This window comes from Belonocnema kinseyi, chromosome 10 (assembly GCF_010883055.1).
Source record: "Belonocnema kinseyi isolate 2016_QV_RU_SX_M_011 chromosome 10, B_treatae_v1, whole genome shotgun sequence".
Taxonomy (NCBI): domain Eukaryota; kingdom Metazoa; phylum Arthropoda; class Insecta; order Hymenoptera; family Cynipidae; genus Belonocnema; species Belonocnema kinseyi.
In genome coordinates, this window is record NC_046666.1 from 89,303,772 (window position 1) to 89,319,549 (window position 15,778).

At 37.3% G+C, this 15,778-nt stretch overlaps 1 protein-coding gene across 1 annotated transcript in view; it reads left to right on the forward strand.

The window, feature by feature from the left end:
• LOC117181251 (receptor-type tyrosine-protein phosphatase N2) overlaps positions 1–15,778 on the forward strand; it is a gene marked incomplete at its 3' end in the record, with an annotated part of 454,371 nt that overhangs the window by 119,192 nt on the left and 319,401 nt on the right. The window contains exon 7 of the mRNA XM_033373815.1: positions 12,824–13,001. Within this exon, the coding sequence (XP_033229706.1) occupies positions 12,824–13,001 (178 nt within the window). The remainder of the gene's footprint in view (positions 1–12,823; positions 13,002–15,778) is intronic.

The following is a 15,778-nucleotide window of genomic DNA, read 5'->3' on the forward strand; positions in this document are numbered from 1 at the left end:
GATGGGGGCACAAATGTAGTTTTTTACTAATTAACAGCAAATTTTTCACGCAATTTCTTTGGTCTTCCGAATAGATCATAAGAGAATTTGTTGGAAAGATGAAATGGGGGGGAGGGGGCTGTTTTTAAAATCTACTATATAAATTTCAATTTTTTGAAGACTTTTTGCAGACTATGTTGGAATTGCACGACTGATTTCAAAATTCTAAATATTGGATTCAATGACTGGAGTATAATTTTTATAATGAAAAACAATTAACATTTTCTGTCTTTAGGCTCATATATTTATGATCCAAAATTCGAAAATCAAAATCGATTTTTTGCCAGAAATTCACTGTTTGTAAGTCTGAACTCATGAAATCTTATAATTTGTGGTATCAAAAAAATATTCACCTTTCAGACTTAGAAATTTTAATCGTTGATCTGTGAAAGTAACCGAGATGGGCCCTCGGCGGGGGCCAACGTAGTATTTCCACACGTGGAACATTTATGCGGGCCCCAAACGGGGGCCTTTATTCTAAGAAGGCTCAGCGGGGTTTTTTCCACACTAGAAAGATCAAATTGATTAATATTTTTAGGGGGTCATACTCTCCCAATATTTACATTTGAATATTAAGCTGAATGAAAGTAAGATAAAAAAAAAGAAAAACAAATAATGATTCTGAAAACACAAATAAAAATATTCCCATTCTCAATAAGTTTCTTTTTTTTTAAATATTTAATCGTTGAAATATTCTTTCACGAATTACATCTCGTCATCATTGAAATGAAATTATAATAATTATATATAATCCCAAAATTATTAATATTCTATGTATGTACGAGTATGTATATTTAATCTCTCCCTTTTACGGGTTTAAGGGCCTCCGCTCCCTGTACATAAAATGTACATTCCATCCTTAATCTAAGTTATTCGCCGCTTCCCGGGCTTCCGTTTCCTCTTACCATGAAAAACAAACATTTTAGACGATTTTGAATTTAACTTTTGCTTTTTAATTTCCTCTTTCAGGATTATTGGCTCTGCCCTATTTCCTTGCTTTCCCTTACTTCTTCCAATTTCTTCATCCACACTACTCCCTGTCTATTCCCATCCAACATTCATTTTACACTCTCATTCACACTGAACTGCCTCTCTTTCTCTCCTGTTCACCTCTCTAAAACATGTGCCCATGACTCCAATTCGTATCCACATACTCTATATAGATTCTCCTCTTCATCCATCCAATATCTACAAGCTCTCACTCCTTCTCCCATTCTAAGTCGTATCACCCTACTCCATTTGTCTTCCTTTTTTATTTTTTGCAGATATTCTGGTTCCTCCAACTATTTGACCATCAATTACCATCTATTTTACCTCGAATCTATAATCTTTGTCCATATCTCTTCTTCTTGTTTAACTAATAGATCTAACTCTATGTCCTGACATTCCATAACTCCTTCTCGTATCTTACAAACCCTTATAATTTTTATCCTTTCTTCCTCCCATTTTGAATTTCCCAAATTTCCTCTCCCCTCATTGTTCCGAATTTCGCCGAAACATGCTTGAGTTATTTTGCTTCCCTCTCCCCTTTTTAGCTTCTCTTTAAATCTCCACGCTCTCTTAATTTGTCTTTTAACCATTTTTTCCCTTCCTAACTCTTCTTTTAACATGTATCCCGGGCAACTCCAGCTAAACCTCATCAACGACCTCAGAAATCACTCATGTATGTTCCCTAGTTTCCTATGTTCCTTCCATCCCCAGATCTCCACTCCATAACAAAACACCGCCCAAACCAAAGCATCAAACAACCAGATCCTAATTCTCCAATCGTCCTTGAACCTTCTCTTTCCTACGCCTCATACTTGGCCCATTACTTTACTAGCACAATCAATTCTTTTCCTCACCTACAGCTCGTTTCCCCCTTCTGCCTCAAAACAAAGACCTAAGTAACATCACTCCTCCACCCTTTCCACTGTTTATCTGTTTATCTTCCTACATCGTTCGCATAAGCTAGAAAATATATTTTGCTGTTACCCAAAATCGTCCACCTGTTCCTTTATTCTTTAGCTTCTCCTCCAGGTCTGCCAACAGCATATTAAACAGTAGCAAACTCAAAGGGCACCCTTGCCTTAGACCTCTTTCTATCCAGAATACCTCTCCTTTTTCCTTTCCTATCTTCACCCTAATCCGGGTTTCAGTAAAAATTGCCTTTATCCTCTCCACCAGCCTTCCTTCTATTCTCCTCTCTTTCATTGTCTGCCATAACACTTTTCTGTTTACTGAATCAAAAGCTGCTTTCAAGTACACAAATAACGCGATTAATTTCCCTCTCTTTCTCCCTAGATTTCTGTTAACCAAGTAGTTCAGTAGGCAAATGTTGTCTATGGTTCTCATCCCTTTTCTAAAACCCGTTTGATTGTGTGGAATACTTTTTCTTTCCTCTACCTGACTCTCTAACCTTTTTTTTTAAATTTCTGCATATATTTTGTAGCCAACTGGCATGGGAGTGATTCCTCTGTACTCCTCTATCTTCTTTCCCTTCCCTTTCTTGACAAGTGGTACCACCAGCCATGTCAACCACTCTTCTGACCACCCTTCCCCATTACATACCTTATTGCAGATCTTCCACAGGCCTTCCCTGACACCTTCTCCTCCATGCTTCAACCCTTTGTTCTTCAAACCACCTTCTCCTCTAGCATTGTTCCTTTTTAATCTATTTATTGTCGCATCCACTTCTTCTCTTGTTATTCTATTCCCTACCTCCCTTTTTCCTTGTACTACATTTCTATTTTCCCCTATTATCCTATTATGTTCCTCCTAAGAGACCCTTGAAGTAGTTTTTTCATTCACACAATTCTATTTCTTCATTCAAGCCCTTCTTTCCTCATATTTCCTCATTTATAACATCCCAAACCCTACCCTCTTTGATCGCTTTTTTTACTTCTTTCTTGTACTTTTCCTTTCCCCTCTGCTTTTTCCTTTCTAGCATCCACTCATGTTTCCTTTTTCTCCTATTGTACTCCCCCTTCTCCATTTCCCCTATTCTCCATTTTCTCACCCACTCTTTCATTCTCTCTTTACTCTCCTTACATTCCTTGTCCCATCAGCCTCTCTTCTCTCCTTGTCTTTTGTTTTTGTACCTATCTCATCCTTTACCTTCTCAATCTAACCTTTTCATCTATCCATTAACGAGTCTACTTCTGCCTCTTCTATAAACCTAATCTTCTCCTTTTCCATTTTTTCTTTAAACTCTTTCAGTTCATCTACTTCTCAAGCTCCCATTTTCTTGTTCCTTTCTCCCCTTATTTTCTTTCTCCAAATGCCTCGCTTCTGATCACCACCTTTCAGTGTAGTTATTACCGGGAAGTGCTCGGACCCAATATCATTACCCACTTTCATACAACTTTTCAAATTCCTGACTCTTTCTTCCGCTAGGATGTAGTCTATCACTGTCTTTCCCTTCCCTACAACTGTGATCTCTCTTTCCACATCTCCTTTCATATTGCTATTACATATATACCATCCTGTTTCTCCTATTAGGTATAATAATTTCCTCTCCTCCTTACCTATCTGTCTTTGCCTGGAACTCCTTACATATGCTTTCTTTTCTCCATCCCAAGTCCCTCCCCCTCGTTCGCCAGCCCATGAATTCAAATCACCTCGTATCAAAACTAACTCTTCTTTCTTTTCCTCCATCCACCTCTCAATTACTCTTCAACCTACCTCTTCCCCCCTTCTTCTATGTACACAAACCACTGCTGTTTTGACTTTTCCAACTTTAATCCACCTTACCATTGTAACATCCTTTTCGTTCCTATCTTCCTCTTTTCTCTCTTTTACTGCCAATTCTCTTCTCCCACCTAAGACCATTCCGCCCATCCCTCTCCCTTTAACGTTTTCCTTTCTTGCTTCTTGCATCGTCCATAGATTACCTTTCAGTAACATCTTTTGTATCCCCTTTCAGTCCTTCTCATTTGCCAAAGTTTCACTCATCATAATCACACACCACTTTTCTATCTTCTTCTAAAATCCTTTTTTCTTGTTATTCAAACCTGACACATTCCAGAAAGCTGTTTTCACGTTTCTCTCCACTCTTCCCTCTTCTTTCCTATTCACTTTCTTTCCCCTTTGTCGTTTGGAAACCCCTCTGATGTATCTCCAGACACTTTTTCGACTTCCTTCCCCGTACCATTCTCAAAACTTTTTCTTTCTTTTTCTTCTCCTCACTCCTCACTGTTACTAGAAACATTCCTTCTTTTCCTACCTTCATCCCTCCTATTCTCTTGACTCATTCTACCCTTATCTGCACTCTAATATCTCTTAAAAGATTTTTTATTTTCACTTCTCCTGTTTCACTCTCCACGTTTAATCCCTTCAATACTAAGTTATTTTTCCTCTTTGCACTTTCTTCTCCTTCTAATTTTCTTTCAATCTCACTCAGTCTTTTCTCCAATCTTTCATTTTCGTTTTGCATGTTCATTTCACTCCCTTTCACTATTTCCTCATTCTCTGTTTTTCCCCGTATGCTTATTTCTAATTTCTAGATTGCTTACCCGTTCTTCCAACTGTTTCATCTCTCTATATCTCTGTTCGTTATCCTCTTTCTGTCTATTCTTAATTCTCTCTAGCTTACCCCAAATCTTGTCTTTCTCCTCTTTCCAGCGTTTATCCCATTCTTACCATTTTTTTCTTACCCTTTTCACTCTCCCCCTCCTTACATCGTTTCCCTGCCTATTCATATCCCTATTCATGCCATCCAATCTCTTTCTTGTTTCCTGTCTAAACCTTTTTATGAGACCTTTTAATTTTCCAAACATCCCCCCCATCCCCCTGTATTTTCTGGTATTTTCCGTTTAGTTCTAACTTCTTGTTATCCTTGTCCCTTTCTAACTCACCGTCCCCGACCTCTCTTTTCCTTTTTTACCCCCCTTCACTGCCATTCGTCCAAACTTCTGTTCGAACTCGCTTTGCCTGGCTTGTTGAAGTGCTGTAAATATGATGATCTTCGGCGTTGCTTACCCGTACCTGAGTCCGCTACCATCGCCTCCCTGGCCGACTTCTCGAATCTTTCCTCAAGGTGTCTTTACACGCCTGTCGCATGCAGACGGAAAATATTTCTTTCTCGCACTCTACCATGTGACGATGCTAAGTATTTATCTCACTCTAGATTTTCTCTGTTTTTCCGTTGGGTGGAAAATCTAGAGTGAGATAAAAGCATGGCATCGCCACATGGTAGCTTTCCTTGGACTAATACGCTTCGCATAAATTAGAACTCATTAGGTAAAAAAGTCGAACTGGATATCTTAATTTAATTTGTAATTTTATCGGTTTCTGTATAGAACCGACGTTATAGCTATACCGAATTACATAAATTAAGTAAGTATTGAAATGGAACAGTTCTTCATGTAGAATTCTCAACATTGACAAGTTGAATATCAGCTGTTCTAAAGCATCGAAACAGGCACTCTTCAACTTTTGTATTGGGTACGTAACGAAATTTGAATTACAGAACGTAGATATAGATATAAACGCTATGCTTCGCTTCGTTCGAGTCTGCTGGTTCGAATGACGACGAAGAGCGAAGATCCAACGAATCTGTAACGTAGGAGCTTCGCGTGAGCATTGCGCTCAGTTGAGGCGTCGGACAATATATGTTGGGAAAAATTAAACAATAATGATTTAAATATCAAATCTCGCGTGCTCTCAAATTTGAACGGTGCACGTAAATAATTAAAGGAACAAACATCGATCATACAATAAAGTACGAAAGTTAAGGATGATAAACGGTCAAAGTTACCATAATGCTGTATTGAGATAGTTGCAGATATAGAACACTATTGGGTCAATTAGGTAACACCAGCTGATCGAATGAAGTAAGATTTAGATTGTTCGCAATGCAAAATGCAAGCCAATTGTTAATCTAACCTGTTATGTCCTGCGTATGCGGGTTGCGCAATACTACGTTTTGCGGTAAAATATACTAATACGTGCGTCGAAATTTTTGAAAGTAAAATTTATTCATTTTTTAAATAATAATTTTGAGCTTGTACATTTGATACGCCGGAGTCATTTTTATAGCAAGATATTACTGCATGACAAATCTCCATTTAATTGTACCGACTCATCATAAAAACGTGTTATAAACGTTCCTTAAACCAAAATTATTACCACAAAAAAAATGTATTTCAGTCATTTTTACTAAAAGTTGTTTTGTTGGAAAAAATCGACTTTTTGTAAACATTATTTTTTTGGTAACATTATTAGTTACAAATGATGATTTGACGACCCGGGTGCGCCTTATCGTGCATCAGGTTATTTCAAACGTCATCTACGAGAACTTGTTTAAAATTTAAATTTGTTCAATAACCAAAAAAATTACAAATGGTGAGTCGGCGACCCGGGTGTGCAGGATCGTACACCTGGTACTGTAACATGAATTCTACATGAACTTCTTTAAAATTCAAATTTTGTGAACACCCAAACAAACTACCAATGGTGTGGCGACGAACGGATGCGCCGGATCTTGCGCCAGATGACGTTTTAATGCCCCGGTGCAAGATCCGGGACATCCGGGCTATCGCCTCACCATTTGTAGTCATTTTCGATGCTGGAAAAATTTGAATTTTTAAAAAGTTCTTGTAGATTACATGTGAAACTACCTGGCGTACAATCCTGCACACCCGGGTCGCCGGCTCACCATTTGTAATTGTTTTGGTTCTTGACAAAATTTAGATTTTTAAAAACTTCTCGTAGATAACGTTGAGAGGACCTGGTGCACGATCAGGCGAACCCGGGTCGTCACCTCACCATTGGTAGTTATTTTGGGTATAAGAACAATTTGAATTTTGACAAAGTTCTTGTAGAATTCGTATTAAACTACCTGGAGCAAGTTCCTGCGTATCCGGGTCATCGACGCACCATTTGTAATTGTTTTGGTTATGGACAAAATTTAAATTTCCAAAAACTTCTCGTTGATGACCTTCTAAATAACCTGGTGCGTGATCCAGCGCACGTGGGTCGCCGACTCACTATTTTAAATTGTTTTGGTTATTGACCAACTTTAAATTTTAAAAAAGTTCTCGTACATGACGTTTGAAGGGACCTGGTGCAAGATCCGGCACACCCGGGCCATCGCCTCATCATTGGTAGTCATTTTTGGTGTTGGCAAAATTTGAATTTTGAAAAAGTTCTTGTAGAATACGTGCTAAACTAGCGTGTGTACAATTCTGTGCACTCGGGTTGTCGACTGGCCATTTTTAATTGTTTTGGTTATTGGCCAAATTTAAATTTAAAAAAAGTTATCGTTGAGGATGTTTGAAAGGACCTGGTGCACGATCCTGCGCACCCGGGCCGTCAAATCACCATTTTAACTAATGATACAAAAAAAAATGTTTACAAAAAGTCGATTTTATTTCAACAAAACAACTTTTAGTACAAATTAATGAAATTAATTTTTTTGTGATAATAATTTTGGTTTAAGGAACGTTTATAACACATTTTTTCGTTGAGTTGATACAATTAAATGGAGATTTGCCATGTAGTAATATTTTCCTATAAAAATGACACCAGCGGATCAAATGTGCAAGCTCAAAATGGTTATTTTCAAAAATTTATGAATTTTACTTTCAAAAATGTAGACGCACGTATTTGTATATTTTACCACAAAACGCAGTTTGGCCCAACCCGCAAACGTAGGACATATCAGGTTTGATTTACCATCCGCTAGTATTTTGCATTGCGAACAATCTGAATCTTACTTCATTCGATCAGCTGGCGTTTCTTGATTGATCCGATAGTGTTCTATATCTTCAACAATCTCCATACAGCATTATCGTAGTTTGGACCGTTCATCATCCTTGACTCTAGCAAATTATTGTATGAGCGATGTTTGTTTCTTTAATTATATACGCTCACCGTTTAAATTTGAGAGCACGCGAGATTTGATATTTAAATAATTATTGTTTAGTTTTTCCCAAACATATATTAACACATTAACACATTTTAATACTTACTTAATCGATGTAATTCGGTATTTCTATAGCGTCAGTTCTATACTCAAACCGATAAAATTACAAATTAAATGAGAGGCCCAGTTCGACTTTTTTTCTACTGAATTCTAATTTATGCGAAGAGTTATTAGTTTAAGGTATTATTGAACTAATATAGTTACATATTTTTTTCGGTGTGCCACTACGGTTTTCTGCTCTGTGCGATCTTCCAGTAACTCTAGATTTTCACTTCAAACCACTCACTTTCACCCTTCACACCTTTGCCTTCACTCACCCTTCTTCGTTCACACTCGATCGTCGTACTCTCTGCCTTTTCTGCACTCATTGACCCTTATTCCCTTCACAAAAGCCAAAAATATTTTAATTCTACCATTTATTATAATACATAATATTGATGAAATTAAAATTGTTCAAGATCTCCTTGTAACAATATGATAAGGATGGTTATAAAAATATATTCTCATTAATTAGAGGCAAAGGTTAAGTTGATTTTTTGGAATATTGCGGGAATTAAAAATAAGGACAGAGATTTTTGTAATTTTGTAGAAAAGTTCGATGTGGTTGGATTAACGGAAACTTGGATAGAGGAAAAAGACTGGGAAATTAAAAAAATTAAATTGCCAAGTAGTCATAAATGGTCATTACAAGGGGCCATTAGGGAAAAGGGAAAAGGTAGAGCAAGTGGAGGAATTATGACGGGAGTCAGGACCAATCTAGAAGAAAGGGAAGTTTGAAAAGGAGTCTCGAGTGTCGTACAGGAAAGGAAGGCTTAAATGAAAGGAAAATGGCATAGAATTGCGAAAATATACAATGGAAAAGGAATGAAGGAGGTTAGGAAAAGCACAGAAAAGTTTGATAATGTAGAGGAAGAAGAAATACCAATAATAGGAGGGAGGGGATTTTAATGCTAGAATAGGGAGGAAAGGTAATATGTACGTAGATGGGATGAATGGGGAGAGAGACTCGAAAGACCAGTTAATAAATAGCGAGGAAAAGCAACTTCGAAGGATGGTAGAAGACAAGAGGTGGTACATACTTAATGTCAATAAGAAAGTTGGCGGAGAAGGGGAATTTACATATGTGAGAAGCAACACGTCCACAGTAATAGACTATGTTATTACTAATATAGAGGAATGGGAATTTGTAAGCCAAATGATAGTAGAAACCGGGATAGCATCAGATCTCCACCCATTAGGAGTTTATCTGAAAAGCAGAATAAGGAAGGAATTAAGAAAGAATACGAGAGAATTAATTGAGAAAGAAGTGTGGACTATAGAAAAAAAAGGATTATATATATATATATATATAAAAGAAATTTTAAAGTTTGAGAAGAGAGTGTTGAGTGAAGTATGAAAAAGGCCTGACAGTTGGACGAGAAGTAATTTAGAAGACGAAAAGGAGTTGCACGGTAAAGAGATAGAAGCTCAGATTAAAAGATTAAAGAAGGGCAAAGTAGGAAGCAGTGACAGGTTAGGTAACGAGGTGCCCATTCTTAAGAAAGGAGAAAAGGGAAAAACAAAAAACGACAGGGGAATAACGTTATTGAACACAGCTTACAAGGTATATGCAATGGTGTTAACCGAGAGACTAAAAAAAGAAGTTGAAGCGAAAAGAAAACTACCAGAGAATCAGGCAGGTTTCAGACAAGTTGGAAGCACTATAGATAATATCTATATTCTTCAACACGTGGTGGAGAAGGAACTTGAGAAAAAAGGAGGAAAAGTATGTGCCTTCTTTGTTGATTGAAAAGCAGTGTTCCCATCGGTAGATAGGAAAAAGTTGTGGGAAGTAATGGAGAAGAGGAGAATAGACATAGGTCTGATAGAGAGAGTGAGGGAAATTTATAAAGAAACGAGAGATAAGGTAAAGTTAGGGAATAAAACCTCGGAAGAATTTTGGACGGAGGTATGATTAAGACAGGGATGTCCACTGAGTCCGCTTTTTTGCGGTATTCATAGAGGATATCGAGGTATAATTTTGGTATTTAGCATACGCGGATGATGCGGTAATAGTAGCTAAAGAATAAGGGGTTTTGGCAAATATGATGAAAAGACTAAAGAAGTATTTACAAGCAAATAAATTGATTTAAAATGTAGCAAAGTCTAAGGTTTTTGTTTTTGGAAGAAAAAGCAGTAGCAAGAAGGGAAGAATGGTCTGGAAGTGGAGGGGAGAAAGTATTGAGGAAGTGAAGGAGATTATATTTCTGGGATTTTTATTTTAAGAAAATGGAAATGTAAAAGATCACGTCAAAGATAGAGTTAAAAGAGCAGATATAACCATGAAGAAAGTATGGGGCATAGGGCAAAATTTATTTAAAGAAGAATACAAGAGAAAAATGAGAATCTTTGAGGCCCTTGCACTGAGTGTTCTAATGTATGGAGTTGAAATATGGGGCTGGAAGGAATATGAGGAGCTGGAAAAATTACATGAAAAATACATTAGATGGACGCTAGGATTGGACAGATGGACGCCATGGCATATAGTTCTGAAGGAAGTTAATAGGAAAAAAGTCAAAGCGAGAATAGGTAGCAGGGCTTGCAAATACGAATAAAAGCTGTTGGAGAGCGAATGCAAAACTATAGTGAAAGTGTGCTTGAAGGAAAGAGAAAATGGAAGAGGTAATGATTATGGAATGAAAGAAGGAGAAAGATACTTGAATAGGTGTGGTTGGTCAAAGGAATCGGTAAAAGAAATGCATGGAGGCCCTGGCGAACAAAAGGAACCGAATGGAGTCTCTACAAAGTACCCGTAAAGACCCCATTGGGTCCCCATTCGGTTCCTTTTAAAAAAACTCAAAATAACAGCAAAATTAAGTTTTAAACTGATGAAATTCGTATCGCAGCGTTGTTGTCTGAGGTTTCCACTGCGTGGCGCTAGCATCCAGACAAAATTCTTAAAGTTACCGGCGGAACGCTTATTAACTGCTACTAAAAGAAGATGCACTTGAAATTGCCTTCGGCCCATGTAAATGACAGGTCTTTTATTTTTTAACGTCTTTAATGCTGCAAGAAAAAGTATTGCGATTACTCCGTGAGTCTCTTATGTAAATTTTAACGTAGAATTCGAATTTCAACAATTTAAAAGTTGATTTTGCTGTTTTTTTTTTAGTTTTTTAAAAAGGAACCGAGTGGGGACCCAATGGGGTCTTCACGGGTATTTTGTCGAAGCTCCATTCGGTTCCTTCAGTCCACCAGGGAGAGGAATAAAAATATAACAAGAGTTAATAGAAAGAGATAAAGTAGTTTTTAAGCAAGGAATAGAAAATAAAATAAGAGAAGCTACATATAATGAGAAATACAAATGGATAAAAGTAGAGGGATTAGCAAAATATTTGGCGAGAAAAGGGGAAAGAGGATCGCAAAAAGTAATCGCGAAGGTAAAATGAGGTAATACAGAAGAGTGAAATAAATAACTTGTTAAAACTGTTTTCTGCATAATTTGTAGCTTACAACGTAAATTTTTAATAGCAATATTATTTGCGAAGTCGCTCTTTCTTCGCCGGTCAGTCCTGCCCCGCTTGATCCTGAAAATATTTCTTGTTTACCAAACTTATATTTACTTGAAATAACATTTTGAATTAGAAATTTTTGTAGTTATATGAAAGTTTTCTTATTTCGCGAGGACAGGAGTTTGTCGAAAAAATTTAAGGTAAAAATCAATCAATATGAGATGACCTCATTTAAGTTTTTAAGTGGGATGCTAAAAAATTCAAGTTTTTCAGTGTATAGAGTTCTATTTTTTCTTGTTGAGTGATACAGAGGGGGGGGGGGGTGGTTTTTAGTTGTCATTAAGATTGATTAAAGTCTTGAAGAGCATCAAATTTAATTACCAAATATCAAAAACTAAGAACTCAAGAGATAATGAAGCTTTGTAAATTAATGAAGTATATTCAGGATTCAAATTTCACTGCTTCCTACAATTTAAATTTGTATTGGGACGATTAAAAAAATTTAATTTGAATAATAACACGAAAAATATGCGTATTCATATTTATTCATATTTTTTAAATTTATTTAAAAGTGTTAAAAATGCATGAGAGAAATCCATTTCAATGTGTGAATTAAAATAATTTTAACTCTAGGGAGGCAGTCTTGAATTGATTAAAATTAAAATTTCAAAACTTATATTCCACATGAAGGAGTTAAAACAATTTATTAAACATATTTTTTGAACTTATTAGAAACAATTAAATAATCTCAAAATACGAACACTTTTGAGGATTACAAGACATCTCTGTGAGGTGTATCTGCCAGTAAAATTACAAGGAATTAAATATATTGAAAGCACGTTCTCTGTTAGGGAATAGGAAACTATGCGGCGGCCGCTATGGAAATATAAAGAAATTAGTTCCAGAGATATCCTATTCTTATAATCACATTTTAGACAGATAGAAGAATCGCGCACTCAGAAAAATAGAATTATCTTCACTTGTACGCTGAAATCTGAAAATATTAATTTTTCTCTATTCAACGCTTATTGCCGGGTTTAAAATGCTCCAGTTCATACCTTCTAAACTACAAACGATTAATTTTTATTTAACTGACTTCTAAACTATTGAACCCCCTTGCGCAAAAAAAGTATTAATAAGTATTGAATCTAATGCGGTTTTTGCTATAACATATTGAAAATCCCCAACAAAATCGCGAAAAGATTCTAGAAACTAGATTCAATATTTACCATTTTTTCGTAAGAGCTATTTTTGTTTTCAATTTGAAAATTAAACAAGTTTTCACACTGTACATTTTTAATGATTCATTTTCAATATGCCAAAGGTAAAACTGTATATTATTTAAATTTGAACAAGGTAAGAACAATTATTTATTGAATGTTTGCAGATAAGACCGCGAGCACATCCAAAGTGGTCGAATAAGGACCCTGAGGAGACGCAGAACCAGGATGAGTATACCGAGAATGTCCCGAGAGACGATTTTGTGAATTCCTTGTCTGATTTGAGTGGAATATACACAGAGGGTGGAATCGTTTTGCCTTTGAGACATGATGATATTGCAGCTGGTACGTCTTACGAAATTTTATATCATTTTTAAGTTCTTGTAAGTATGCATAGGTATTAAATTACTATATTTGCTTATGTATGTGAACATCAATCGGGATGCAATGAACTCACCCTAAATCAAGGCCGTTGAAATGATGTACAAAAAAGGGAAAAATCTGCGAAACTCTTAAATTTCGTTAATAAGATTCGATAAATCGGGAGTAAGGATTTAAAAAGACATGTTGAAAATTTCTTGGACCCTGGATGGCGTTTTGCGGCGGCAGGACATTGGGCACGTTTCTGACTTTTCGAAAAAATTACATAAACTGCTGAAAAGTGTAAGTAGAAAAGTATAGCAAGCACTAGAAGTGAGAAGGAAGCCAAATTTCTGGGATGAAAGCCGATCGCTCGACAGTACTGTGAAAATGCACTGTCGGTAATAGCCGTGTGAAAATTCGCTAGATATAATAGTTTCTGTGTGAATATTGAAATTAGCAAATTTAAATATTTTCTGTTTAAATATCAAAATGAACGAATGGAGTAAAATAAGGCAGTTTAATTTCCAGTAAAATTGTGTGGATAGATTCTTAAAAAGGCTTATCTTGTTTGTACTTCAAATGGATACAAGTGTCGAAAAATATAGGTTATCTTATGTAGTAATTACGTATACTAAAAGTGTTTAATTAATAATGAAGTGAGACGTGTAGACTGAGAAGTAAACGTCAATTTTTTTCTGTGCAAATACCATTAGAGAATGGCTGGCTTCCGTTTCCGGTAACGATCGCGATTGTTGGTGATTTTTGTGGTGCTAACTTTTTGGGTGTTGTAAAGGGAAATAGGGAGTTTGAGAAGAGAAAGGGCGGTGATTCGGGTGTTGAAGGGCTAAGAAATAAGTGAGAGTGAAGGGGTTGGTAAAAAGGCGGTGAGTTTTATTTACTAAGTGTCAAAAGTGGAAAAGAAGGATTTTCAGGTTAGGAACGGTTGTGGAAAGTGGTCTTTTACTCAGGGTGAGCAACAGGGGAGTGCGAGGTTTGGATAAATGAGAAGAGATAGTTGTTTATTAGTGCAACATTAAATTTAGGAGGAACGAGTTGCATGGGGAGTTGAAAGGGAGGGAAAAGAAAACGTCACGCAGGAAAAAATACCTGGCAGAAATGCCGGTGACACGAAGTCCACAAAGGACAGAGAGAGTGCATCAGGAGACAGATACAGAGACTGGGTCGGCATTAACCAGAGAAACTATGCAAGCGACTGAGGCGAGCGAGAACGTAGAAGGTAGCATTGACACTAACATAAGTACTGATGAGAAGGAGGTATTTGAGAAGCTCAGTAAGGAGGGGGGGGGGGGAGTAGCAAGAAAACGCGGCAGACCGACAAATGTATAAAGGCGACAAAGAGCGCACAGTTTGCATAGTACGAACGCGAAGGTGTTTTTCGAAAAATGGCAACAACCACCGATCATGAGTAGCGAAGGGGAGAAGTCCGAGGATAACAAAAGAGTTAGATACCAGTTAGATGAGGGAGGGAAAAATTCTGAAGCGCTAAAGAAGAGTAGACAGAGAAATCCACCTGAAAGGATGGCAGGGAGAGTAGTCTAGAAGGCCTCGAGGAACTCAGCAGAGACCTCATAGAGGAAACCTGCAAAGGGTTTGACAGTGCGAGGACGCATAGGAATGAAATCAGGGAGGAACTGAAAAAAATGAGAAAGAAATGGGAGGAATGGGATGCTCTCTGCAAAGCCGAAAAAGAGGAGGTATTTAGGATACTGGATAGCATAGAAAGAAAACAGATAGAGACTGAGAAAGAAAGGATAACTGAAATGGGCCTGCTTGAGGAGAGGGTCCGGAAACTATAATGCGGCAGTGGAAAAAAGAAAAAGTTGGAATTAGAAGACGCAGTCAAGGAGGATTATAAGAAACTACAGGAGGAAAATGAGAGAATGCGCAGACGAATGAATGAAACAGAAGTAAGACTAGAAGGAGAAGAGAGAGAAAAACGAGAGCGAAATATAGTAATTATACAAATAAAAGTAAAAAGCAATTCGGGAAAGGAAGAAATTGAGAAGCTGATGAACGATATTGGGGCTCAGGGGAGAGTGTAGGTGGTAAAAGTGCTAGGGGGAAACACAGAAGGGAAAACAGGTGTGCTCATAGTGAAAGTGGGAAGCGAGAAGGAGAAGAGAGAAATTATGTAAAGGAAAAGGGCACTTAGGGGAAGGAGTAAGGGAATTAAAGAGGACCTGACATGGAGCGAGAGAAAGACGAAAATAATGATCGAACGGTAGGCATTCATAGAAAGGAGGATCGTAGGTAATGTTTTGATAGGGAAAGACAGGGTGTGGGTGAATAGGGTGAAGTGGATTTGGGACGATGAGAGAGAAGAATTGAGAGCATAGGGAACAATACTTGAAAGAAGGGCGAACAAAGGTAATGAGAGTAGGAGAGAAGAAGCGGGGTAAAACGTGGGAGATAAAATGAATTGAAAGAGCTTGAAGCGAAAGTTGCCGGAAGGGTATGAATGGACAATGCAAGAATCGAGGAAAGAACATGAGAAGGGAAGGGGCATGGGAGGCATGCTGTCAGATGTTAAAAAGGAGCTGATGGGAGATAAAAGAGTGGAAGATAGAGAGAAGAAAAGCGGGATGGAGTGATGGTGAGTAGAATAGAGATAGGAAGAGAGAGAGGTTGACCATCGTTTGTGTGCATAGAGGGAGAGGGGAAGAGGAAGGTTGGACAGTATTAAGAGGAATTAATGGAAGAAAGGCATGTAGAGCTGGTCTTGATAGAAGGAGATTAAA